At 44.8% G+C, this 27,722-nt stretch overlaps 1 protein-coding gene across 4 annotated transcripts in view; it reads left to right on the top strand.

The window, feature by feature from the left end:
* Window positions 1-16,441, top strand: part of ASPH (aspartate beta-hydroxylase) — a 590,871-nt gene extending 574,430 nt beyond the window's left edge. For all 4 annotated transcript variants that reach the window (XM_069220239.1, XM_069220242.1, XM_069220243.1 and 1 more), the window contains one exon: window positions 12,499-16,441. In XM_069220239.1, coding sequence (XP_069076340.1) covers window positions 12,499-12,649 — 151 coding nt within the window. In that variant the 3' untranslated portion in view covers window positions 12,650-16,441. The remainder of the gene's footprint in view (window positions 1-12,498) is intronic.
* The last annotated feature ends 11,281 nt before the right edge of the window (window positions 16,442-27,722 follow it).

The raw sequence follows: 27,722 nt of genomic DNA, 5'->3' as shown, positions 1-27,722 counted from the left end.
TGGCAAAAGTCTGTACCACACAAACTCTTCAATCAATTATTAAATAAGCAAATCAGGCGACTTTCATGGACCAATGATGACAAATTTCAAAGGCGATCACATTCATGGATGACAATTAACAATTATTAGGCCCCAAAAGCGCAACTATACATGGCAGAACTATTAAAAAAGATGCTAAAAACAAAGGTGCTCCACGTCAGACTTGAACTACTCCCTTCATTGGATGCATCTCGAAAATTTCGCACACCCCCAAACAGTGGGAGATGCAGGTTTTGCGCTTATCACCGGGAAGACTTTCTACACATTCATTGTATATGCCCTGCTCTCTTACCTTGGCGAAAGCTGTATCTTAAAAACGTTTTTAACTCTAATGGTATTAGATCGTGACGGCAGGCAATTCTGTTTTGTCTTAAAGGATTGACACCTCAGTATATGGCATACCTGGCCAAATTCATCTTAAAAGATGAAAACCTCTTTAAGCAGGTGCCAAACAACCAAGAAATTGACTGAGCTATCAGCCCGTGTTCAAATTAAACACTGCCTGCCCCATTGCACGAAGAATGGACACAGCCCTTCCTCTTAACTGTACTAATTTTCTCCCAGTCTCCAGACCAGGTAAACTATATTTTAATCTGCCCTTTATACGAATAACCAAAGCAGCACCTCACTAGATACTGTCTGCCAGTCGTCTCCCGAGTTGGCACCAAAGACACCTGTGACTAGATGCGGTTATTGGATTTTAGTGCTTACATAGAGCATCCAAATATGTTATTACAGTTTTACAGGGTTTTTAGCAATCTGCGTGAAAATGGCTTTTATCCATCTGTTTTAATGTGTTTTTGACGACAATGTTCTTTTATATGGCAGTTGCGATGATTTTTATTAATTGTGCCAATAAAGTATTCATTCTCTCATTCTCCGATTTCAGATAATGTACACGATAGCGTTTAACTTCGTAAACCTCGTGCGTGGTTACTTTCATTAAAAGGGAAAATATACATTTGTCCCATGTTTGCTCTATTGCAGATCCATACTGTGGAAACAATCCCCTTTGAGTTACTCCCTATTGTGTGTAAAATAGAAATGTCCAGGATTACTTATTTGGAAGGGGTGTCATTACCTGTTCCCTTTCATTTACTTTAGAGCTCTGGAAGTCTTGAAAACAAAGTCTTTGTTAGACATTCAGAGTGAAAGATAGGCCATCTTCTTGTATTACCAACGTTCCTTCTTTGTTGGGTGCTGAGAAAGCTTCCTATAATCGTGTTGTGTTTAATACTTTGAACTAATATGTTCTGCTCAACCGTTGACAACATGGGTGTACAATATGGCCAAAGTGTATTCTGCTGAATAAAATAGAACACATGCTGATAATTTAGAGCGTAAAGAGTAAACACCTGTCTTTCAATGATCAAACCCCTATCTAAATAAATATTAATGTTCTTTTAGGCTATTGCATCCTTTCATCAGGATTAGTAATGTATTGCTTATTTACCAGTAATCTTTATCACCCTGAGTCCTGTTCTTCCTCATCACAGTCCTGACAAGCTTTTTATAGGTCCTGTGAGAGGAGAGTGGAAACGAAGGACTGTGATAAGAAGACCAAGACTGGTAGTAATGAAGACTACTATTAGATAACTGGGTCATTACTTCTGCATCTGTCTTCCTCATTCCTGTCCTTACAATGTGAGGAATTATCCAAGCCTTCACTAGGAACCACAAGGCAACAAACATCAAGCTGTGTAATAGTGTGTTGTGCAATCTTTTTTATTTTACAAATTTAAAACGTATTAGAAAACAAGCTCATGGAGAAATAACACTCAAAACATGAGAAAGAAAATCTGCAGAAAGCCTCCATCAATCTGCAATTGATAATGTTACATACAGTATTGGAGAAGCTCAGGTGGCTGTGTTAGAAATGTCTCTCATAGAGGCCCCTTTGAAATCTGCCCATGAAGTTAGAAAGCTCCACATGAGCGACCTCACAGAGACCCTGGTAGCTGAACTCCATAAGTATCCAGTATGATAGCCAGTTGAGAAATCAGACAAGATACATTGGCTGGGGTTAGATGAAGTCAGTGGCATAACAAGACTTGGGGGGGGGGCTGCAAAGAACATGGAGGGCCCCCCTCAGGCCAGGGCACTGTCCTGAGGGGGGCCCCTGGAGGTCGATGCCTTTGTTATGCCGCAGGATGAAGTTAGATATTTGCTCTGCCGTAGGTGTTTAGAAGTAATGAATGGATGATTAACAATTCGCAAAAAAGAGAGGGCCTTATGAACATCAAATGTGAACGATTTCTCCTCAATCTACAAATTATAGAAAGATGGGAGTCAGTGCCTCATATATATTTTTAGAGTCTCAGTGCACCTAGGCTGTGGGGTATAGCGAGATACCTCAGAGGAACAGCACTGAGCTTCCAAATTTACCATCTCAAATTCCAAACTTCCAACCGTAAGGGTGAGAGGGACAATTTGGGCAGAATTAGATCTCTTAACAGACATGAAACAATCCAGATTAGCCACAGGGATGAACCACTGAGCCAGAAATTGATACAAGGGATGTTTGGGCCAACCTGAAACAACAAGGAGATTCTAAAATGGTTGCCCTCACTTTTTCTTAGCACCAAGGAGTTAAGAGGAATTGGAGGGAAATGCATATTGAAGACTGTGTGTCATTTGATGGACAGGCTATCCGCCCTTTTCCCTTCCCTCAGTTCCCCTGCCAGAATCCTTTGGAGATGGAAGCGCAGAACATACAGAACAAGGCATTCCAATTGAAGCTAACAGGCTCATCCATGGGTGACCAAACCAAAGTGTGATCTCCTGAAACAGAATCGTGGAAATGTTCATGGATACTGAGGACAGAAAGATTAAACTCAGATGGTTAGCAGTTCCATTCTCAACCCCCAACAGATAAACTTCTGTCAGGTAGAGTAGATTTGGCTCTGCCCATTGACAGATTTCCTGGGCTAGACAAGGCAAGTCCAGAATGCAAATGGCCTCTTGACATTATACATACGCTTGGGGCACCAGTGTGTAAGTTCTCACTTGGACTACATGAACCCTGAGCAGAAAATAAAACTGGAGCAAAGCTTGTGGAATGGCAGCTAGCTAGTTCCAAGTGGAAGTCTTCTGAATCTCCTCCGAAGACCGGTGAACTTGGACTGATTCCTTTTCCAGAGTGGCACCCCACTGTTTGTTGCTGGCATTCGTAGTTAAAGCCTTGGGAGGCGGAGGATCTAGAGAAATGCCAGATTTCTTGACACTAGCCATCACTGAAAAGACACAGGTATCAGAGCCCCGTAATCTATGAACACAGGTTTCACTTCCATTCTTCCCTTACCTCGCTTTTCCACCTTCCCCTTTCCCATTGCTACACACTTTGTACTGTGTTTTTGCTGTGACTACATAAAACATTAGAAATATTTAATACATAAATAACTTTAGCTGGGAGTAGTGTGCATAAGTATGTTTTTAATAGGTACTTCTACCTGCAGATTTCTCGCCTTTTGAATATCCCAGGCACCAGACTGGATTTAGAAACTATTCCATTGCTCTTCCACGCCAGTAGGTGGTGCAGACTCTGTGTTGACACCAGAAGCAACATCATAATGACGTCACCATAGTCATTAAGAGAACACCCCGCATGCCGACATAAGTTCCTGTTTCCCCGCTTTTAGGACGGATCCAGAGCTCGCTCTTTGCAGTTCTGTTAGACGTTTTTCAGCAGTTTTGTTCATAGCTGAAGTGCTGTCATGTCTCCACCTAAACCTTCAAAGCCTTCAGGGATTGTCAGGGTCAAATATCTGTTATTGACCCTCAAGACATCTAACTGTGGTGTTCAGGCTGATACCTAGACTCTAGATCCTGTGTGTCCTGTCAGGCCATGCATCCTTAATTCAAGAAATAAAAAACAAAGCCTTTCATGGCCAAGCCCTGGGATGTTCATCAGGCTGAACAACACTGTTGCCTCCATTTGAGGTCAAGCAGCTTCAAAGAGACAGAAGAAATGTAAGCACAAGAAAAAGATATAAGACAATGAACATAGGAAAGGTAAGCCTTCTGGCTCTTTCCGAACCCAGTGCAGTTGTCCCTTGAGCCTTAATTGGTGGTGATTTTGCCATTTTCTGTTCGGAAACCACCTGCTTAACCCTATTCCAACTTAGCTGCTCTAGGTACAGCTTCAGCGGTTTTCCTAAGTGCCAAGTTGGAGGTATTTAGAAGAGACATGGTGCCCCTGGACTGCTTTTGGGTCCTCATGAGTTCTTCAGGGGTGTTTTATGGCCTTCCTCATGGGGTCTTCCTTCGGGGCTGTTTGCCTCCTTCATGCCTCAAGTCCCTTTGACACCCTCACATTCAGCGCCAACTCCGCTAGTGGATCCATTGTCAAAGGCCCATATTAATTGCGCAGCATCTCTTCCTTCACCAAACCTCCATCTCTCCCTTTATTAGCATTGTAGCTATCGGGTGACAAAGATTTTCACTAATTTAGGAGAGAGGCTCAACATTTCATTGAGGAACAACTATATGGTCAAGAACACAGCACCCGTTCTCATGAAGAAACCATTTATGATCTATTAGGAAATTATTCTGGACATCTAGAGAGTAGACAACGATTATGATGCTCCACAATACCTCTTGGCGCCTACCATGGCTTGGCTGAGCCAGTGGCATAGGTGGCAGAGCAGGAGATTGTTGCCCACTAAGGACGGTGGTCTTTTTTCCAAGATCTAGACCTCAGCATCTTGAGTCTCTTTTTCCCCAAAGAGACATTCAAGATGCTGACTGTGGCGTAGGTGCCTTTAACACTCGGAACAGGAAACTGGATTGTGTCCTTTGATTTGCAGGATGAGTATTTTCATATTCCAGTCCTGGAGTCAAACAGGAGTTACCTGCGGGTTATAGTGGGATCCACCCAGTAACAGTTTGGGGGCCTCCTCTTCCATCTGATGCCTGCACTTTGAGTCTTTTTCAAGGTGATGGCGTGGTAACGGCACTTCATAGGCGAATAGGAGTTGCATTATTTCCATACCTTAATAACTTGCTCCCGTAGTCCAAGTCCTCAGAGATGGTGCTACGCTACTTTCATTTAACAGCATTTCTGTTGTTCGACCTGGGTTTGTTGATCGGTGTGCCCAGATCTTCTGACCAGGATCCTTCTTAGTGCCTCATAGATACTATATCACTTCAAGCCTTCCTGCATTCTCAGAGGATTCGAGACATCTAATCTTTGTTTTCTTTGTTGCAAAATTGGCTCAGATTCCAGTGCTGTTTTTTTTTTTAACATATTTTATTGAAGGTTTTATCAATGATACAGTAACTTGTCATGTGTGAAATCAGACATCTGAAGGCACTTCACACAGGTCAAGCATCTTCACTATAAAAACCAGTACAACGTTCTCAAACTTGCATCAACTCCCCTCTCTCCCCCGTCTTCCATGATTCATCCCCGCAATGTACAAAAAGTTTTTTTTAGATTCTGGTAGCTGAGTCTGTTCTCTGCAGGAGGCAAAGAAGCCCTCAATATGTCGGGGTATAGAATAGGGTCCAGTGAAGAGTGTGTTCAGGTGATGCTGGATATTGAACATACATCCACCACCTACTTTCTCAGTGTGGTTAGGGGGCAGAGGCCGGTAATCTCCCCACTGACAATTCCTGGGATTGCGTGTCTGGCTCTTTCAGGCGCTCCACCAGAGCCTCCCAGACCCGTGCCACCTCCATTGAGCACAGGTCCCTCCTGGCCTCTCTGAGGGGCACATCTCCCTCAAAGTTAGCCCACCTTTGGAGCTCTTTATGATAAGCTGCTATGCGGGGTCCCCGGCGCCTTCCAGTGTTTTGTTATTTCCCTCTTTGCCAGAATGAATGCTAGGTCTTGTAACCTACTGGTGACCTTTATTTTAGAGGTATGAGGGAACCAACCCAAAAATACAGTGGCCAGGTGAGGATGTTAACTCCCTAGAGATGGTATAAGCAACCATCGTTGTGACCTCTTTCCAGTGAGCCATTGGTTGGGGGACAGTACTGCAGCATGAGTTTGAGCTTAGCTCCAACCTCCCCTCACCACAGGAATGCCACATCTGCTGCATGGAAGAATGTGTTGAGATGCCCTGGTATAATGTATGCTCTATGAAGGATAAAGTAATTAATCAGCTTAAATAGGAGATTCCTGGATACCTTTTGGACCCTTTCCAGTATGTCTGCCCAGTCTCTGTCAGATATGTGGATCTGCTTATCCTCCTCCCACTGTGTCTTCAGGGTATCTAAGGATCGAAGCATGTCCTCCCGTATTGCCCTATATAAGCATGTGACTGTTTTGATAGTGCCCACCAATATTTCTATATATTGACAAGTGTTTTGGGGTCATGGTTCTGCCAGTCCAGTTTTCCAATGGTTACAAAGTGCCTTTGTCACTGCCCTATGTAGTAAGAAGTGGCCCTGTGGAAGTCCAAATGGAAGTCATCAAATGGTAGAAGATCGCCTGTTCTGAACAAGCCCCCCCACCTTCGTCACCTCCGCTATCCCCTCCCAACTGTTACAATGGGGTAAGGCTTTCAACATTGTCATAAGAAATTCAGGGGAATGTGGGATGCGTGTTCATGATTTTTGTAGGCCCGGGACCCAACAGTGTTGCATAACTGTAAATTCCTGGATATCCTCCCCCGAAGGTCATCCCATCCTCAGTAATACCCCATTCAATCTTGACAGAGTTGGGGCAAATGACCCCACGGCCCTGTCCAAGGTCTGTCTGCCCACCAGCCATTGTCTATACCATTGGAGATGAGCGGCCAGATAGTTGGATTCAAACTCTGGTACTGCCAGTCCACCGTCAGCTTGACAGACGCTGCAGTTTAGAGAGTCTCACCCTCCTAGTGCCCGAACCCCACAGGAATGTCATCATCAGGGTCTCTAATTCTCTGGACATTGCTGTGGGGACCCAAACTTGTGGCAGTTGTGAAAAAATACAGCAGTCGGGGATTGACTACTGCTACTTAAAGTGGGAGCATTCTCTATAACTCTGTACGCGACCTACACGATCTAATAGCAAGTCTCACATTCTTGTTCAGTAAAATCCTGCCTGTCATGGAAACATTTTGTCCCCAGAAAGGATAGGCAGTGAGGTTCCCACCAGAGCTCATCCAGTCCCTCCAGTGGGTGGCCATTCGTTCCCAAGGGGAATAAGGGAGATTTCTGTCAATTGACCTATAGGCTTGACAGGGAGCTAAATTCGTCTAGCATGGTGCTAGCTCCCACTAGGTCTGAAGTCATATTCCAGAGAAATATTACAAGGTCATCTGCATATAGTGCTATGCAGTGATGATTATTATGTATCTGAATCCTCCGATATCTGTTCCCTTCTCTTTCGAGGCTGGATAGCGGCTCCCTTGCCATCCTATAGAGGTCCACCAGTTTGGGAGCCAGTTCATTGGCATATGTCGCATAAAACTCAACTGGAAGCCCATCCCTCGCTGGCATCTTTCCCCATGCTAATCCTTTTATTGCTGCTCTTATCTCCTGAATAGTGATTGCACCGCCCAATCCTTTGGCATCTTCCTGCGTGAGGGTCGAGAGGAGCAGCGGTGCCAGGAAGCTGTGCATCACATCCTCCTCATGTTGGGTAATGCTCAGAGTAGAGCCCGGTATAGTACCACAAGAAATTGCTGTTGATCTTTCCCTGTCTATGTAACCGGGAGCCCCCCTCCATGTGAAGTTCGACTATACCTGAGCCCCTCTTAGCTGAGTTAGCAAACCAAGCCAGCAGGGAACCAGTTTTGTCTCGTTCTGCATGAGCTCTTACCATATACTGTTTATAATCAAAACAGCTGAGTCATTCTACCTGGCCCACCACTTTCTCTTTTGCCTCCAGTAGAGTTTATTGCAATTCTTGATGCCCTGGCCTGCATTTTTCCACCTCTCAGTATTCCTGCTCAGCTCCCATGACCTCCCGCAGTAAGGTATTCCTGATACTCACAAATGCTGCTATGCATTTTCCTCTGATCACCTACTTAAAGACATCCCATTCCACTAAGGGAATGAGGCTGTGACACGGTTCTCTTTGAAATATCACATAATGTGTTCCCCAAACACCTATTGGTACTGCAAATCTTCCAGTGATTCGGATTTCTGTCACTATGTAGAAATGCACGGTTTGTGGAGCTCCCATCACAATTGTAGTAGTACTGGATTGTGGTCTGATATTGTGCAGGCCAGATATTATATCCTGTGTACTAGGCCATGTACATCTGGTGTACAGAGGAATGCGTTCAGTGGTATATGAGAATCGTTGAGTTCTTCAGCGGGGGTGTGAGCGTTCAACCTGGTGGTCTGCTACACAATGAAAGTCTTCAACTATGATAGTGGCCTGAACCAGATAGGTGGCCAGTAGGTCCAACAACCTCGCCAGAAAAAGCTCCCTGGTTCATATTCAGGACATAAATGTTAACTAGTGCTATATCTCAACCCTCCAGGTGCTCATCATCACCATACATCTACCCTCAGGATCTATTAAGTCTCCTATGTGTTGAAAGGGACCCAGCCCTGACCCAAATCGATGTGCTCCTTGCGGATGCCGTATAGGTGGTGTAATAGGCCTGACATCTCTGTCTTCTGTGTAGTGCAGCCCCCTGAGGTGTGTCTCTTGTAGCAGTGCTACATGGATCCCTCTCCTATTCAGGTAGGAAAATACTTTGTATTGTTTTGTCATAGAGTGTATCTCCCTAAGATTCCAGGAGAGTAATTTCTAAGTCATGGGTGTAGCCATTGTTCCAGTTCACAAATCTGCTGTTCGGGCCCCTCCAGCAGCCCTATCCTATCCTGCGACAACATCAACCCAGCGTCAGACAAAGATATAAAATCAAGCAGGTTGTGACTTTTATTCACTTTTAAACAGCAAACAACATTCACCCGAACTCCCACTCCCTAGAACAAGCAGGCAGTTACCCCCATCCAAACTATCAAGCACTTCACAAATGCTTGTAGGAGGACCCATGTGCATTGCTTGCATTGGGGTCATAGGAATTTATCAGTCTTCTCTAGGTCCTCCCCACTCTGCATTCAATATTAACATTGCATTGTGGCATGGGGCAAAGCCTGTTTAACGTTCATTCCTTGACCTCCCCTTGCTCACTCACACATTCGCTATCTCAGAATTATAACAACAGGAGAAAGAGGTCATATAATTTTGTCTGAGGTCCCAGGAGTCACAGTTGGCAAGTCAGTGCTCAAATCTCCAAAGGTGCTGATCTGAGTCTAAGTTCCGTGCACCCTTATCCTCCAACATGGAGAGGGGACATGCTTCACTGCTGCTCATTGATACCACCGCTGCCTTCACTTTTTGGCATTCCTGTTGGGCCCCCTCCTTTGAGAGGGAAGCTTTGCGGATGTTGGAGAACCATCGTCGTGATCTGGCCCTGCGCTGGCGGCCTTCCTGGGAGCCCTGGCTTGGTCCGGGTGGCTGGTGCTGGTCAGTCCAACTCCAGACCAATTCTGGGGTCTGGAAGAACAGTGTCCCCTCCGGTATCACCCCATTAGCCGGGCAGGGAAGAGCATTGCATAGTGAATGTTTCAACTGTCTAAGTTTCTTCTTGGCCTCTTGGAAAGTAGAGCGATGTCTTAATGAGAGTGTGTAGCCTTTTTAGTCATGTTTTAGGCACGTTATTTTAGCACCTAGGCCTGCCGCTTGTGCCCTTTAGCCCAGTTACATTTTATTCACCTTCATTTTATTATCTTAGCATAGACAACACAATGTGGTACTTGAAAGGGGGAGGGTTTGCACCTTCTCTTATGAGAAGCTCTCTGACTCTGGTCTTCGGCTAACAAACACAGTGTTTGGTTGGTATTGAACAACTGGCAGTTTCTCTGAACATTAAAGCCATCACCCTCATCCATTGTTACCTTGCAGACCACAAGTGGCATCGCCATCTGAAGGTAGTTTGGGACACCTTCACCCAGGGCGGCCCCCCCCCTAGGTGGTCTTCTTTGCCACTAACAGCAGTGCGCAGTGCCCAAAGTTCTGTGCCCTCACTACCCATCGCCAAGAAGTCATGGGGATGCATTTCAGTTGAAGGGAAGTTTACCTTTTACTATGTGCTTCCTCCCGTGCCCTTGATTCCTCGAGTCCCAAGCAAAATTTGCCAAGACGTAGCCCAAGGCATCTTCATCACCCCAAATTGGTTGAGAAGGATATGGTACTCAGACCTCCTGCTCCTCTCACTGTGCCCCCAGCTTTATCTTCCTCTCAGGCCGGACATTCTTTCTCAGTCAGGGGTCAGGTCCTGCATCCCAATCATTAGAGCCTCCACCTTCATGCCTTGAGTATGAGCTTGGTAATTTAGCTGAATTCCAATTGGCAGCGGAATTGATGGGAATTAATATCTGCTCAGCATCATTCTACCAAAATGGTGTACTTCGGAAGAGGAAACATGTTTTTCTTTTGGTATGCAGAAAATGAGGTGGCTACCGTGAAGTCCCATCTTTTGTTCATTTTAAAATTTGTTTGCGCCTTTGTGCAACAGGGTGGCACGGTAGGGACTATCAGGGGTTACCTAGCAGCCTTGTCAGCATTGTCTTACAGGCCAACCATCCTTGTTTAAGTTTCCCATGGTTCTGCACTTCCTCAGGGGCTTGAACAATATGTTTCTCCCTATTCCTTTTGCTTTGCCCGAACTGGACCTCAGTTTATTTTTAACTTTTATTATGGGTTCAACAGTTGAGCCCTTTCATAGTTACCAGTTACGGCTATCGACTATTAACACTGTATTTCTTGTTGTTGTTACTTCGGTGAGGCATGTCAGTGAGTTACAGGTACTCAGCTTTGTCTGCCTTTTACCACTTTTTTTTTACAAGTTGTTTCTTTAAACTAGGGCTGCTTTCCTTTCCAAGGTTGTGACTCTTTTTCCATCTGAGTTATTCAATTACTTCCCCTTCTTTCTATCCACCACCACATCCCATGAGAGGCTGCACGGGCTGGACTCAAAAAGGGCATCAGCTTATATATTGACCAAACCAGAGAGTTCTGTACTGATAACCACTTCTGTGTAGGGTTTGTAGGCAACAGGAAAAGCAAAGCTGCTGGGAAAAGAACTCATCTCATCCATTGAGATGAGTTATGCCTAAGAGTGAAAAGAATCTCCAAAAGGCATAAGGCCCCATTCTACCAAAATCAAGTCTTCCATGTCAGTCTTGGCACGAGGAGTCCCTGTGGCTAACATCTGCAGAGCAGCAACATTGGGTATTGCCACATTTTTGCTAAACATTACAGACTGGATTCATAAATGCATCGGGCAGTAATTTTGCCTGCTTGGTACTTCAGGACTTTCTTGTCTGGTCTGCTAGTCTATTACTTCAAGCACCTCCTCCAAGTAGGGTACTGCTAGTTAATCTTTCCAAAAGGTGAAGAATCTGCAGGTAGAAGTATCCATCAGAACAAGAAGTTACTTACCTTTGGTAATGTTCTTTCTGATGGAAACTCTACATACCTCCAGATTCCTCACTGATCTGGCCTCCTCCACATCTTGTAATTTGGTTCTCTGTTATAATTGTAGGTCCCTCTACAAGGATGGTCTCTTGCAGTGGTCATTAAGGTGCCAGGATGGTTGTTATTTTGCGGCTCTACTCACATGTCATCCTTGTGCTTTCGCTTCACTGGTGTAGAAAACATTGATGGGAAACAGACATCACTTTATGACTTTAGTGATATCATGATGATGTCGCTCCCGGCATCGACGCGGAGTCAGCGCCGCACACTGGCATGGAAGAGCTATGGAAAAATTTCCAGAGCCACTCTGGAGCTTGGGATATTCAAAGGGTGAGGAATGTGTAGATAGATAAAGAGGGTCATTCTGACCCTGGCGGCCGGTGGCCGCCAGGGCCACCGACCACGGGAGCACCGCCAACAGGCTGGCGGTGCTCCAACGAGCATTCTGACCGCGGCGGTTCAGCCGCGGTCAGAAGCGGAAAGTCAGCGGTCTCCCGCCGACTTTCCGCTGCTCGTGTGAATCCTCCATGGCTGCGGAGCGCGCTCCGCAGCCATGAGGATTCCGACCCCCCCTACCGCCATCCTGTTCATGGCGGGAAAGCCGCCATGAACAGGATGGCGGTAGGGGGGGTCGCGGGGCCCCCGTAAGAGGGCCCCGCAAAGTATTTCAGTGTCTGCCTTGCAGACACTGAAATACGCGACGGGTGCCACTGCACCCGTCGCACCTTCCCACTCCGCCGGCTCGATTACGAGCCGGCATCCTCGTGGGAAGGTCGTTTTCCCCTGGGCTGGCGGGCGGTTTTTCAGCAACCGCCCGCCAGCCCAGGGGAAAACTTGTAATACCCGCCGCGGTCTTTTGACCGCGGCGCGGTATTTCGGAGGGGGGAATTCTGGCGGGCGGCCTCCGCCGCCCGCCAACATTGGAATGAGGGCCAAAGTGTCCACCAGAACGAATGTTGCCAAAGGTAAGTAGCTTTTTTTCCCCTCATTAAAGTGACATTAATGTAATGTATCTTTTGATATTCCAGGTCCTGGGAGGAAGGGAAGGTGCTCATCTTTGACGACTCTTTTGAGCATGAAGTATGGCAAGATGCGCATGACTTCAGGCTCATCTTTATTGTGGACGTCTGGCACCCAGAGTTAACCATGCAGCAGAGGCGCACCTTACCTGCCATTTAGAGCAATTGTTTCTCTCCCAATTGAGGCTCCAAGGTCCAAAATATATGAAGGAATTGATGTGCACTGCAAGAAACGCCAGTGCCTCCTTAGTCCCTCCTCTCTTTCTATATACATTAACTGCACTGATTTTATAGATCTGAACCATTTCTTCCAGGAGCCTTCACAGTTCTTTCTCAGCCATGATTGTTCTCCTCGGCAGTTTAAGACATTTAGGCACACAGCTGTTTAGTTAGTACGTTTTGTAGATAATGTGAAGGGGTTGTTTAATTTTGCTAAAGAAATATATTTCTAAATAGTACCTGTATTTTTGTACAAAACGTCATGGGTAATTTACTTCTGGGACCACTATGTTTTTTTAAAGATGTGCAAATTATGATGTTGTTCTTTGCTCCTCATCAATATTTATGGATTTGGTGACCCACACTACATGTTCTCTGAAAGCAGGTGTCCTCAGAGCAGAATGCTGTTGGGTGAAGTCCTGTGTCTAGCTGCTAACTCTGCGAGCCTTGAACACGTTAACATGTATCATCCACTCATCTGCCAATAACACATGAAAGCAAAGGCGTCTAAGACCAGTTCTCTTCTTGAAGTGAAACATGGGTTTTTTTAAACAAAAAGGTGGTAGTTGAAAATATGCCTATTTTGCCACTCCTGTGTTAGAAATTGCCTTTGAGGTTGACATTGCACTTTTAAGAAGATAGATTGCTGTCTCCCATGTGTCAATGAACTTTCGATTTTCCTTACTATTTTCTGTGCCAAGAAATATATTGATGTGTGATAAGCATAAATGTAAAGACATTTTACACAGTGCAGTAATCATTGCAATTTAACAGACGTTTTCAATTTGCTGCGTACCTTTTACTCTGTAAGTCCGCCCAATCTGTACATGGGCTCTTCTTAATTCACTGGTTTACAATGTAAAGTTTCTCAACCGTTACGATTTCTCTTTATCTCGCACACACAGTGCGAAGAAAGCGTTCATGAACACTAAAATCAAAACTAAAACAGCACAGTGTAAAATCATTTAAATACATTTTACACCCTTATATGTTAGTACATTCAGAGAATTTAGCAAAGATCTAAAGAACTTTAAAAACAGTACACATAACACTGAGCTGTATAACCAGGGGCGGCTCCTCCGCGTAGGAGCGTCGCCCCCGTCCAGCAGCAGAAGCGGCAATGCTTTAATCACAAAGGAATAATAAACTAGGTTTATTATTCCTTTGTGGTGAAAGGGGTGGGGCATCGGGGATGACAGCCTTGGAGGGGAGTGCACCGAGCACTCCCCTCAGAGCGCATGTGTGTTTGGCCGGCCGTCTCGGGCCGGCCAAACACACATGTACTGTAGGCTGGTTGGAGAGAGCCTGCACAGGCTCCCAGTCTGCCTGGCTGCCTGGCTGGGCGCTCCCAAACAATCCTCATGCTGCTCTGAGCAGCGTCAGGATTGGTGCAGGGCAGGCTGGGAGCCTGTGCCTGCAGCGCCAGCGACGATTGACAGAGGAGCGGCGGCAATGGAGGAGGTACATTTTTTTCTTTCTTTCTTTCTTTTTTAAAAATTATTAAATGTGTCTCCCCCCCTTCCCTGTGTGCGTCACCCTCCCCTCCCTTTTACATAGGAGCGAGCCGCGACTGTGTATAGCACTAATACATTGGGCTCATAACCTGAACACATGGTTCAGCTTTACGCTATCACCTCAGTCGAACTGTAACAAATGCAGTTGCGGCAGCCATGTTACACGATCAACGCGGGCCCACTAAGGACTGTTTTACTGACGTGCAGTGTAGTGTAAACGGTGCCTCGCGCTAACTCACAACCAATAATGCTGGCGTAATCAGCTGCTGTAATCAGCGTAGTCTGAGGCGCCTGTACTTCAACTTAAGTGATAGTCCTATGTGGATCGTACGGCTGAAAGGGCCCTTGATGGCCACATTGTTTCATGTGGCCCAGCCATAAGCGTACAAAATCACAGTGCTACTACGAGCTTTACTACCATAGCCTGATATAGTCTTATTTCTGGAAACACTACTTCCTTGTTTCAGTCCTGTGGACCTCTATCCAACACAGACCATGGTTTTTGAGGAATGACATACTGTGCATGACTTATGCCCCATACACATGATTTACCAGAAGACTCAGGGCTGGAGCTGCAGCGCATAAACAAAAAACTGCGCTTGCGCATGGTACCTCTGCGAAGTAATGGCCGCTGTAAAGGACAAATACCGCAGGCTGTAACATTTACCCCGAGATATTGTATTAACCATTGTGTGGGGAGCCTCTGCTAGCTGAGAATTGCGTCAGTGATGTCAGAGCACATGCCACTGCCCCAAATCTGACAACAGACTGCTTACAATTGCATGATAAAAACCATTGTTAACCTCAGGTAGCAATTTCGCTTCATAATAAGGAGTATTTCTTAATATTAGTATTTCAACATGTGTGCCATTGTAAGTGTTTTAACAAAATAGTTTATCAGGCTAATATACTAAGTATTTCCTATTAAGTTAGGAGCAATTACTCAAACGGCCCCGTTGTGTGCCCCTTTGTCGTACCTGTCGACACCTAGAAGCAGAGTATATGGAAATAGGCACTGTTACATAGCTCTACTTCATTAATTGTAATTCAGTAGAAAGCATCAATCACCCTTCTGATTGAGAAAGGCATAATTGTATATCTGCTATAGTCTATTGTCTTTCTTTTTCTATATGTACTGCCCACTTTATTTTTTATTTCATTCGTCTTAGTCAAAGCCTCATTCTTCCCTTACCCGTCTTTTTATTCCAAATGTTTTTCTAAGATCTCCCTTTTTCATCCATAAATGTATAATAATATGTTTTTGGGTCACAATAAGACCAATTGTCCTTCTAAATTATTTTCCTGCAATTAGATTAGTCAGCCACCCGTCTAAATAAGCTTGTCCTAGCAGAAATTAACATAACCAGCATTGTAAAGTGTGGTTTAACCAGGTTCGAGTGCTCTAGTATCGCCCTTCATGGAGCTGAGAGTGCAGAGTTCTGTTACTGCCACAGGGCTAAATATATGCAGCCGCCATTTCCCTGGAACTAATCTCTTGTACAAGCTCCTTTTGTGCCATGTCTCCATTCCATAATCCCCTAAAATTACCTTCCCGGTTCATAGTTCCCGTCTCAACTTAAATTTTTGGGCTCTTCCTGTCCTCTTTCTACTCACAGTGGCCTTAGTCGTGCGCCATGATTTATAGGCCTGGTGTGGATGCTTCATTGTCTTCACCACGTTTCTTGCCTTTATCCCAAATTTCCGGTGGCCTTGAAGGTGCCAAAATGTGAATGTTATTCCTGAACTTCCCAGACTGTACTGAAACGTGTTGAGGGATAAATTGTCTTTTTATTTGGGCGACACCAGTCAGACATAGCTTGGGTTGGATACAAATGGAGGGTGTAGGGATCTTGTCTAAAGATCTGTTCAGTAAAACTCTGCTCTTATTCTGTGCCTTTGGTTAAAGTAAACAAGGAATCAATTGCTGTAGACCAGTGACGGTGAGTGGGAAAGATTGCACTGATGAAATTGGCCCTTAATGATCAATGCCGTTCACGGGGTCAAGCCCACCTTCACAAGACCAGTCAAGCACACCCTCCTAGGCTAAGTGGTAGGATATGACGCATACACACAGCACACGACAAAGCAACTACCCTGCTTGTACACTATGGATGATCGTGTTTTTTTAAGGTATTTCTTGTACTATTAAATGGAATATATGCTTACGACATTTCACAGAATAAAAATTAACTAGTAGTAATAAATATATTTTGAAAATATGGTGCAGTGTGATTTTGTTGAAACCTACATTTTTAACACTCCACCTTCACACGAAGTCAATAAGTAAATAACAGTCTGGGAGCATTTTTCTGGGATCTAATGCTAGAATCCAGGTCTGTGCCTCGGTTTTCTGCTGTTTAATAAGTTTGTCTTTGTGTGGTTGAGGGTAATAGAGTTGGAAGCTGAGCTCAGAGGCAGGCACCTAGGATTTGCTTGTGTGCATTTACTGTGATGGAACATGCATGTAATTCACTGTTGCCTTTGGAACAAACCATATTATGAAGAAGGCTCTAGCCCTGGACATAAAGGGTAGTGCAATGGGCGTTAGACATCAATAATCCAGCTTCAAGGCTTAGATTTCAAGAATCACTTTGATTGCAGCAGAACATAGATGTTTTATATTTGCACAAGGTGGCACCCCTGGAGAAAGGTCTTGAAGAGGTGGATCCAGGGGCAGGAAGTAGCAGGATCCAGTGCAGATTTTGTGACACCGCCTGCCCATTACTATAAACAGAAAAGATCAATCCAGCAACATGCAAATCTCGTCTTCACTGGAAGTGGTGTTCAACCAAACTATTGTGTTTTAACACTAACCTGCACTTATACTTCCCTCCATATGCACACCTTGATGATGCTTCGTAGTTGTTATTCTGAAGGCATTGTATGTGCAGGTCTATATTATTGACCTCAGTATTTTGAAGGGCCTGGAAATGGGTTGGGCACTAGCTTGGTGAAGAACTCGTAGAAAAAGTAGTTCTCCATCCACAGCGATAAACTGCTGCTAAGCTGCTGTCACTGACCCTACTCAATCGCCTCGCCTGATGCCCTTCGCAGCTCACAACGCTCTCCGGTGCATTAATGAATGTGGCGCTCCTGCTACCGCTGTCTGATCGCTGCTCAACACTTCACCCGTACAACAGAGTAGCTCCTTAGGAGACACCATGGTTGGCTCCTACAGGCGGCACAAGCATAATCCTCTGCTCCCATCCATGCAATGAGAGAGACCTCCAGGCAGGACACCTGGTGCGGGGCGGGTGGGGGAAACTGTGTTTAGAAATAACTTACGTGTTTAAAAGCATCAGCTGCAGAGTTCCTTGTAAGTCCAACAGCTTTGGGGCAGCAATGAAAATGCCAAGATAACTGTAGTAATTAATATTCCTACTGGAGAAATATATGAGTTTTCTCTAGTGGCAGTTTCGAAAGTAATTCAGATGGTTAATGTGTGTTCTGCAACTAGTGTGTACCATGCAGATCACAGAGCTGTATTTTATGTGGATAGCTCAGTGGGTTACTGTTTTTGTCACAGAGGTATTTTTGTTACTTGCAGTTCATAAGTAATTGAATTCAAATAGCTGCATGAAAACTGCGGGGATAGAGTTTAGAACATTATTTTTTCTTTAGTCTTTCATTGCTCAAATTTTGCTAAGTAGGGTTTGTGTGGGCAGTAACCCATTCTTATTAGTAAAGCCACGCCTAACTACTGTGTTTGTGCTTCTGGAGAGCAAACACTCTTAAAACCAGTGCTTTTAATGAGCCAGTAGTGTCCTGTATGGAGTACCAGCACTTTTTGATTTTGAGATGGAGAGTACCTGAATTTCTCAAGAAAAACGCAATACTTTTAATTGGTAAGTACATGCACATCTTACAAACAAGCAGGTACTCTGGTACAGAGTACCTGCACCACTATTTTTCCTTTTCAATCACTGGATAAAGCATACTGCTTACTAGTTAGTACGAACGACATCGGATTCCTACACCTTGTAATCTTTATTGTGTTATGTACTATTTTGACAGATTTACATACGTATGTTTCATTGTATCTGTATAATGTGTATGATGTGAAGTGCTCTGACACTACAGAGGTATGAGTAGCGCTATAAAACAAAGGAAATACATGTGAAAATGGACTATGAATCTGAGTGAATCTGTGGAAGAGAAGGTCAAGGTGATCGCCAAAAAAGATTGCGCACGGGGCACCATCAGCGCTAAAATGGGCCTTGCCCTCAGGCATAGCATAACAGCAGAGAGAGCAGGGGCTTTCATGGGGTTACAGTGGGCTCAGTGCTTAATTTGTAAATAAAAAGGTGCCGGTGCCCAAAGTCCTCCTCTTAAACCCGCGGCTGCTGCAATTAAATGTGTGAACACGGAAACCTAAAGCAGCGTAATCCTGAATCCATTTCGGGCCTCTTCAATCCATATAAAGCCACTCTCTGCCCCTTCAACTCACTCTTGCAGCTTTCTACTTTCTCCCTTAGTGACGCTTTTTCGTTTTTCCCTTCCCCTGTCTTTCCCATATGTGTCTTTTGCTCGCAGCAAATGCTTGAGGCAGAAGAATAAGGCCCGGCCCTTAAAAATAAGTGCCGGTGCTCAGCACCGGAAACAACAAGCATAAATTAAGCACTGAGTGGGCTGTTCACAGCTGTGGCGAGCAGTAGGAAAACGCTGAATAATACTCGCGAGTAGGTCAAGGAAAGGGCTTCCTGCACACCCCTTTCACACACCGGTTGAGGAGACCACATGAAAAAAACGCTCTGTGATGGTCACATCCTCTGCGTAGTCCCGTCATTCAAAAGTGTACACGCGCAGAAATATTTGTATGCAAGCATTTATTCTAGTGTGTTCTGGAGAAGCACTGAGGTTTCTTCATTTACCTTTCAGCAAACCCCCGGAGCGTAGAATTCAGAAACAAACGGAAGTATTCAGGCCTGCATTTACTTCGCTGGCGCCTCCCTGTTTAGGTTTTAGGGGGCTTGTGCTGTGCGTGTTTTCTAAACGAGGAATCATAAAGCAAATAAAATGCTGCACTAGAGCTTTATCACACGGTCACAGCGTTACCGGTTCACACAACTTCAGGTGCCAACCTGTGGTACTTTTGTGTCCCTCCTTGGACCCCGGAATGACGCATGTGGTGGGTGGGGTCTAAAGGCAGACATGGAGGGCGTCTGGGGGAGAAGGCATCCGATCTTCATCCCCCGAATAGGGAGAGAATGAGCCCAAGGGCGACAAAACATTCAAGGGGAACGGCGGCGGACACTTTATTCCAGGAACTCTTCATCTAAGCAAACCCACATACTTATTTGTTCGTATATTGGGCTCCCGCACGGTTTAAAATGCAATGTGAAAATTCTCTAATGAAAACGGCGGGCTGTTGACATACCTAACTTCCTTCTGATGCTGAAACCTAGGACCATCCCAGCCCCTCGTTCTCATCATTTAAAATACAAGGACCACTGCTCCCAAGGGTCAATAGGGCTACACAGCGCCCCTTGGCTGTTATCACAAAAGCAGCTGTAGACGTGTTGTTGGAGAAGCTCTGTCCATAGGCCTCTCCCACACTTTTGCTTATTTATTTGCTTGTTATGTTTAGTGTGTCTTTATCTTGGATCTCTAAATACATTTCTTTTGACCTCACCTTGAATTCTGGACCTCACCCTCTTTCCACAACGTCTTCCTCGTTCCACTTCACCTCCCTCTTTCTACCTCACCTTACTCCCTCAGACTCCCCATCCTCTGTTTGCATACTCCCCTTCTCGATCCTCTCATGTGAACACACACACCACCAAACACAAATCGACTCACATACCCATGTGAGCGCATGTGCTGCACCTGTTCTCTGTGTGTGAGACAGCATTCCCCTCTGCCTGTTTATGCGAGAGACCTTCGTTCTGCTACAGAAGCATCTGCTCTGTAATAGCTCATGATAAAGTGATTTCCTAATGTCATTGGACAGGTAGATCAAAGTCGGCTCAGAAAATGTAGGGAAGTTGAGAAGTTTAAATACATTGTAGAAGTAGAAGAGGATACAGTGCCAGCAGGCGGGCCGGTCATTTAGGGCGGAAGACCCCCCCCCCACACACACCTTTTGCCCCTCATGAAGAGTGCCTATCAGGCTGAGCAAAGGTCAGCCTGACAGAAACTCTTCATGTTCATCTCAAGCAGCCAGGAGCGAGACATGCATGATTTGCGCAGACTCCTGGCTGCCTGAGCTGAACTTTGCTGGGCTGAAGAGGTCACAGCTCCTATGGGTGTGACCTCCTTAGCTCAGCAAAGGTGCTTCGAGGCCCTCCCTCTCATGACGAGGGGAAACGTCACCCATTGACTCCGACCTTGGCGCTTCAGGTTTAAGCCCTGAGGCGCCCAGGGCAAGTGTCAATCAGTGACACCTCGTCACAGAGTGTGGTGGGATCAGCAGTCTCACTGACCCCATCCCACTCTGTGACGAAGTTGGGACTGCTGCCTTCCGTCACTGGGAGGTAAGGCAGCAGTTGCAACCCTCCTGGAACCTCCGAGCTGAAGGTAAGTGTGTGTGTGTGTGTGTGTGTTTTCCAATGAATGTGTGGTGCATGTGTGTGTATGTTTGAATGTTGATGAGTGTTGTGAATGGATGTGCGTGCGTGTGTGTGTGAATCAATGAGTGTGTGTGCTTCCCACCTGCCCCCTCCCTCCTAAAATTGCCGACCGCCACTGAGTGCCAGCCAGACACAAATTATAAATGTACAATTTAGTGTAAAGAAGTATTCAACTCGGATACTGAAAAACATGTGCAGTGGGGGCATAATTGAGACTACGTAGTCTTCAGCCTGAATTTTGCTAGTCATTTTGGCAGGAAATAAATCTTGCTTTTTTGAGTTGACATTTGCAGGATCAATGGGGACAGGTCGTTTGACAGGCATCTGTTACTCTCGAATAGTGGTTTTGTTGCTACTTTGGGTGATGCAATGCAATTTACAAAGTAGGTCTTGAAGGCAGTGTACTCGGGTGCAGTATTATCTTATTGTATTTGTCACACATTATAGTGATTGCGATTGTTGCAGCATGCCATCTGTTCTGCCTTTGGCCACTTCAGTCTTCCAGACGTTGAGGGGACAATTGTCCAGAAGTGCCTCCACAGTTGTGGCATTCCATGACATTTTACTAATTTTTGGCCAAAGTAGACAAGATCTTGATAGGCTTGAAATAGGTTCTGGAGACAGTGTAAAAAAAGGGGCACACTGAGCGAGATAAAGGTATGTTTAAAGTCAAGGGTGTGGAGTATGTGGGAGTAAAACCCAATCTGGGATTGGTGGAAAGCTTTGTAAAAGTCCATCGACAAAAGACATGGACCACTAAATCTCATTGTCAGGACTCAGTGAGCTCTATACAAAGTTTCTAGAACATTTTGCTAACAAGGTCAAAAATGTTAGCAATTTTATTGTAAAAGAGCTACATGTTTGAGAACTTAACAAAGAGAGAAGTGTTTTATCCATAGTATGTGACATTGTCAACGCCGCAGCACTCAGGCATTCATCACTATCACATTCTGCAGCTTGTACTTGATTGCAGTGTGAATGGCTGCGGGTCTGTTCTCAACCTGCGTAATGGTCCATGTTTCATATCATGCACTTTACAACAAGAGAAGCATTGGCTTTCTGTCACTTGGGCAGAGATGTGTCCTCATCCTTTAATGTAGAGAACTTTAAATCCATTTTGTGTGGCATGCATTTTGTACTGCATACTGGACTTCGGACATTGATATATATGTCTAATTGGGAAAGTGTTACGTCCACAGTCATGTTGATCTAGCTGATGTCAAAATTGTAATAATTGCATTTCAAATATGAATATATCTGGGGGAAGACAAGAACCGAGTCGTCAAGCTTAATGGAATGCAGGAGGCACATTGCCAGTTGTTAATGTTGGGTGAAACATGTCATTCACTGTCTGAGAGAATTGTGAAGACATCTCACGATGGGATCTTGGTTGTGACCATTTCGGAAAAGAAGGTTTGGGCTGCCCCTTGTGGACCAGTCATGGATTGAAATATTGAGAAAGTAGTTCATCGGATGTGGTTTAGCTAAACCAGTAGGTATTTGGTTAAAATGTCACCTTTGTTGCAACAGTTTTGGCGACCAATTAGGGTTTTGAATAAGACCTCAGTGAACTTATTGAGACCTTCTCAAGAGCTGCCAATAGATTTGAAATATGCTATCATGTTCATTATCTGTCTAGATGGGCTAAAGTTAGGTTTGTGGCAGGCCCTAACACACAGTCAGAAATATAGTTTTCTGTGGATGTCTTCACAATGCAGGGGTTTCCATCACAATTTGTACCTGAAAACATTGTGCAATTTACATAACATGAGGCACTTTATACCATCTTGTGGAGTCGGGCATCATACACCAGTGTTGTATATGCTGCCGGCCAATGCCCAATGGAGAAATTCAACAGAATTGTTAGGAAGTGTGTTCACTGGGCAGTGAGGGATGGAGTGAACGTGTTGGAGGTGGTGAGAAGCTTATTGTGGAGCTATCATACTACAAATAATGTGCCTTTGTGTAAGAAAATGTCTGAGTTTCTGAGCAGCCATGGTACATACACTTAGGGGGTTATTACAACTTTGGAGGAGGTGTGAAACCGTCCCAAAAGTGACGGTAAAGTGACGGATATACCACCAGCCGTATTACGAGTTCCATAGGATATAATGGACTCGTAATACGGCTGGTGGTATATCTGTCACTTTACCGTCACTTTTGGGATGGTTTAACACCTCCTCCAAAGTTGTAATAACCCCCATAGTGTGTCTGGTGTGGATGAGCGGAAGGTGTCTTTTTGTGAATGTGAAAATTGAGGTACAGGATCGATTGCTGAGGAATGAAGATAGATTGGAGGAATTTTTCAGAAAGCATATGAGGCAAATGCAGTTGTGTCCCTCAAATCCTAATCAGGTCTTCAGCAAAATATTCAGTTGCTTCTGGTACCTACGTTTCATCTGGAGCAGCCTCAACTCCCTCAGTCTGCTAGATCGTCTCCACTTTGCAGACCTGGGGAGAAGTTTAACTTGTCCAGATACCACTGATCATCTGGTTCTCTTACCTTCAGACACAGCTTCTTCTGTCTTCAGAACATTCTGCACTTTAACATTTCAAGAAAGACAACCCAACCAACATCCTCTCCCTTAAAGTATTTGAACTCTGGACATACTTTAGACTACAATAACCTAGATTAATTAGTCATTGGATAAGCCTTTTAGACAAAATTGTAATACTGGAGACAACATTCTCTCGATAGCCACCTATCATCAAGATGAGATTTGTTCAAGGTGACAACAGGGAGCCTTCCTCTCTTCCCCTCTTCCTCTGTTCCAGTCAGTTCGCTCAAAGAGTCCTTCTAGCAGATTTAAAAGATGTGCTCAGCTGTGTTTGGTGACAACTCCTAAGCAAATCAAACAGAGGTTTTTACAGTTTCCCCACCAAATATGTACAACACCGTTACCCAGTTCTTTTTCCAGGGAGATGCTTTAATCAGGTGTGGCTCCTCCATTAGGACAGAGGACCGTTGCACCCTCCCCCCCCCCCCCCCCAGCAGCAGTAGCTGCAAAACCTTTACAAAAAAACTATAATAAACTGCATTTGTTATCATTTTCTTGTAAAGGGACGGGGCCACGGGGTGACAAGCAGTGAGTGGGAGTGCACAGCACTACCCCTCAGATTGCATGTGTGTTTGGCCGGCCATCTCAGGCCAGCCCAACACATATGCACAGTAGTGTCTCTACAGCCCAGCAACACAGTTGCCAGGCTGAAGAGAGCATGCACAGGCTCCCAGTCTGCCTGGGAGCGCCCAGGCAATCCTAACCCTGCTCTGAGCAGCGTCAAGATTGGCCGCAGGGCAGACTGGGAGCCTGTGCGTGCAGCGACGAAGTAGAGGAGATGGAGGACAGGTGCGGCGGCACGCAGGTGTTTTTTTCTAAAAAATATAATTTAATGTTTATTCCGCGACTCCTCCCCTCCGCACGCCACCTTGCCCCTTCTGAGAGCCGTGACTGTCTTTAATGCAAAAGCTATCCCTGAGTGCCTTGAACTACGGCATACCAAAATTACAGATACTTACTTCCCGAAATTACTCACCGCTCTCTGTAAACATCCAGGCAAGCCCACTCCTGCCTCCGAAACATCAAAGAAAATACCAACCCCGAAGGACACATCTGCTCCCAGGACACACTGGCTAGAGCTGTGCTGCGGTTTGAGGATTTCATTTGACACAAAAGGAGCTGCAGTTTGGAGATTCATTTTAACAAAGGGAGTACGAGCCATAGCGCCCCCTGGCAGTGAAATGTGGCTCGGATATGTGAAGGGTGTTAATGAAGCCTGTTGTACTGTAGGCCTTTGACAGTGGGTAGTTAGCCACAGAGCATCAGGAAATATGAGGTACGAAGGACACAATTAGGTGTGAGTCACAGGGGCTTCTGCAAAAGAAGAGATAATAGGGTTTTAGTTAAGCCTACCTAAAGTTGACACAGGTTATAAAACATCGTCTAAACAATTTAGGGAGGATATATAATCAAAAGTCAGCGTTTCGATTGGTTTTGCCTTTCTAGTTCATCTAGATGCATCAATTTGAAGTTTTCCTGACAAAAGTCAGACAAATAGAAAGCCAGTTTTTGATACTTTAAAACGCATACTGGTGCCGCATGTACACAACATGAATTATATCTCTTTTAATGTAAATTGGGAAAATCCTTCAAGCTCTCATTGTAAACTCGAAATATATGCAGCTGTGCAAAACGCGTGTGCACGTTTATGCTGACTGATAAAAAGTGTAAAATATGCCAATTTAATGATGACAAGCCTTTTTTCCTTTCAACAGGGGCTTTTCATACTGCATCAATAAATTCTGTTTAATCATGTTACATTTTTCTCTAGATGCTGGTGGGGAATAGACACAAAAGGATTTCAGTTTTAATACGGAGCATAAGGCTGCAAGCTGGCTAGCGGGTCCCTAGCTGCTCCAGGGGGCAAGGCAGGATATGTCAAGGACGAAAAAACCACATCAAAACAATAGATTTACTTTTCATCATGCCTTTGTAAAGAGAAGATGGTTTATACCTGCTGATTTCTACTACATGATGTCAACCGTATGATGCTGTCATGCAATGCACATATCGTGATTAAAGTAGGTGGTTCTCGTCTTGTCTTTCGGAACAGTGGGTCTGATTAAGACCTTGGTGGATAGGATTCTCCGTCACTAATGTGACAGATATCCCATACACTGTATTACAAGTTCAATTATATCCTATGAAACGTGTAAGACGGCGGGCGGGACGGAGTATCCCTTCCGCCAAGGTCGTAATCCTGCCCAGTGTCTTTTAACAGGCTTCTGCATTGAACCTCTCACTTTTACCTGTTTGGGCCACGACTTTGTCACAGTGGCCGAAGAAAGCATTTGTAACAATAACCAGGTGACCAGTAAGGCTGAGTTTTGACATATTTGTTTGTAAACAACTCCTGAATGCATTGTTGCTGCACTTAAATCGTACCTTCCATGGACCCCCATGTAAAATACAAAGGCATGAGTGTGATTTTAGCAGCATTGGGAATCAGCACTCACAAGGTCTCCCTGAGTGGTATTGGGATGCAGGATAGAATATATATGCTCTGAAGAAGGGGCGGACCACTTTTAAAGGCCACGTTATAATTAAAGGCATATCGATAATGAAGACATGTATGATCAGAAGTGGTGACCACTCTGTGCTCACAAGCACTGGCCCTGTTACTGGGGGAGATGACAGCTGTGCCTATACCAGTGGAAGGGATCACTGCCAGACCTCTGGAAGCCACCAATGATCTATGTAATATAAGAGAAGTCTCATTAAAAAGACTAAAGGATGCAGAGGAGCAATTACGCACAATGGTGATCAAGCTGAAGATCTAGTGTGTCTTTAAATAAAGGTGGTAGAACTGGAAGCGGCAAACACAGCAATCAAAGACCACACATGGGGTGCAATTGTATTTTTTGGCACTCTGTAACAGACTAAATGAACTGGGCCTGTATGATTTATAGATGGCACCCCCTCTAAGGATGGTGGTCAACTTTCACCTTATCACTGAAGTCTATTGGGCTCATGGAATCAGCAGCGCCATCCAGTTGGAGAGTGGAAGAGAGGATGAGCTAGTGGTCTGGTCAGAATATAGAGGCATGGTGGTGTTGTGCATACAGGGTGATGTGCTCAGCCTTTAGTGCATCCATCTATTTTTGTCTGATAACTGCACAGCAGAAAAAAGTTGTGTACATTTAGTTTTACCAGGTGTTAATGCTAGGATAACTCATTGTTGGTGAGGTTCTTCTGCCTTTAACCAAAGGATTTAACGAAAAAGGTTTGTGGATGGGGTGAGAGAAGCATGAGGGGTTTCACCAAAAGGGGTAACCATATCTCTTTAAAGAACCCGGGTATACAAATATTGAACATATCTTGAAAAAGCTGTAGATCCTACAGTAAATTCAGCCTGTTATTCTATTTTGTTTTATTTTGTGAATAAAACCTATCCACAAATATTGAGGGGCAGGTTATGGGCACAGCGATACCCGGTAACTATGTTTTCAATCGCAATTTTATGGTAGCAGTAATTTATTTAGCATAAATGTTTGATGGCAGAATAAGTGCAAAGTAAAACATTCGCACAGCTCTGTCACTTGGACTAAATGTAGGGCCCGTTTCACAAAGAGATTTGCACGGCAAAGTTGAACATAGCCATAAACATGTCTAGTTTTACGAGTGTAATCAACATGTGAGTATAACTGTACATTTCATCTTCTAACATTCTTTACTCATACAGACGTGTAGCTGCTGCCAGGCGTGGGGACTCGGAGTAAGGCAAGACTGCCTGAGGAAGTTTGTGCACGTGCATCTTTGGGGGTGTTCCTAAGCATTTGCACAGTGCATTCCCTTGTCACAGTCGCACTGTTACTCATGTACGGGGCAGGGGTGAATCTGTAACCCTGGCTCGGACGAAGAGGCAGCACCCCCAAAATTAGTGGTGCTGTCGGAGCATGAAAATGAGTCGGGCGGTGCGGGCTGGGGAGGGAGGGGTCGGCTTGGGGAGAAAAATTAAAGTCCGAAGGTCCATTTGAACTTAATACATTTTCGTATGCAAAAATGGAACTCATATACGAATTTCAGCAGCCTTCCTTGGAAAAACTGCGAAAGTCTTCCAAGTTCAGCACTGGAAACCTCTATAAATTCAGGCAGGCATTACTCACGACTTTGGTGTAACTGTATGGAGTGAATTTCTGACTGAAATGTGAATGTTATTTGGAGAATTTGAGAGGCGTGTCAATAGAAAAAGGCACCAACAAAGCTAATGGGACTGGCTCTTCATACGTGAAACTGTCTTCAAGGATTGTTGAGCTTGTGACTGTGGATGAATGTGTAGGTAATTGCAAGAATAAGTTTAGTGCAGTAATGGATGGATGAGTAGGTGGCCTTATGTAAGGATACATGGATTAGTGAATAAACAATTCATTGAA

This window comes from Pleurodeles waltl, chromosome 2_2 (genome assembly GCF_031143425.1).
Source record: "Pleurodeles waltl isolate 20211129_DDA chromosome 2_2, aPleWal1.hap1.20221129, whole genome shotgun sequence".
Lineage (NCBI taxonomy): Eukaryota > Metazoa > Chordata > Amphibia > Caudata > Salamandridae > Pleurodeles > Pleurodeles waltl.
The sequence above is the reverse complement of the archived record's forward strand: the minus strand, read 5'-3'. Positions and strand labels throughout refer to the sequence as shown.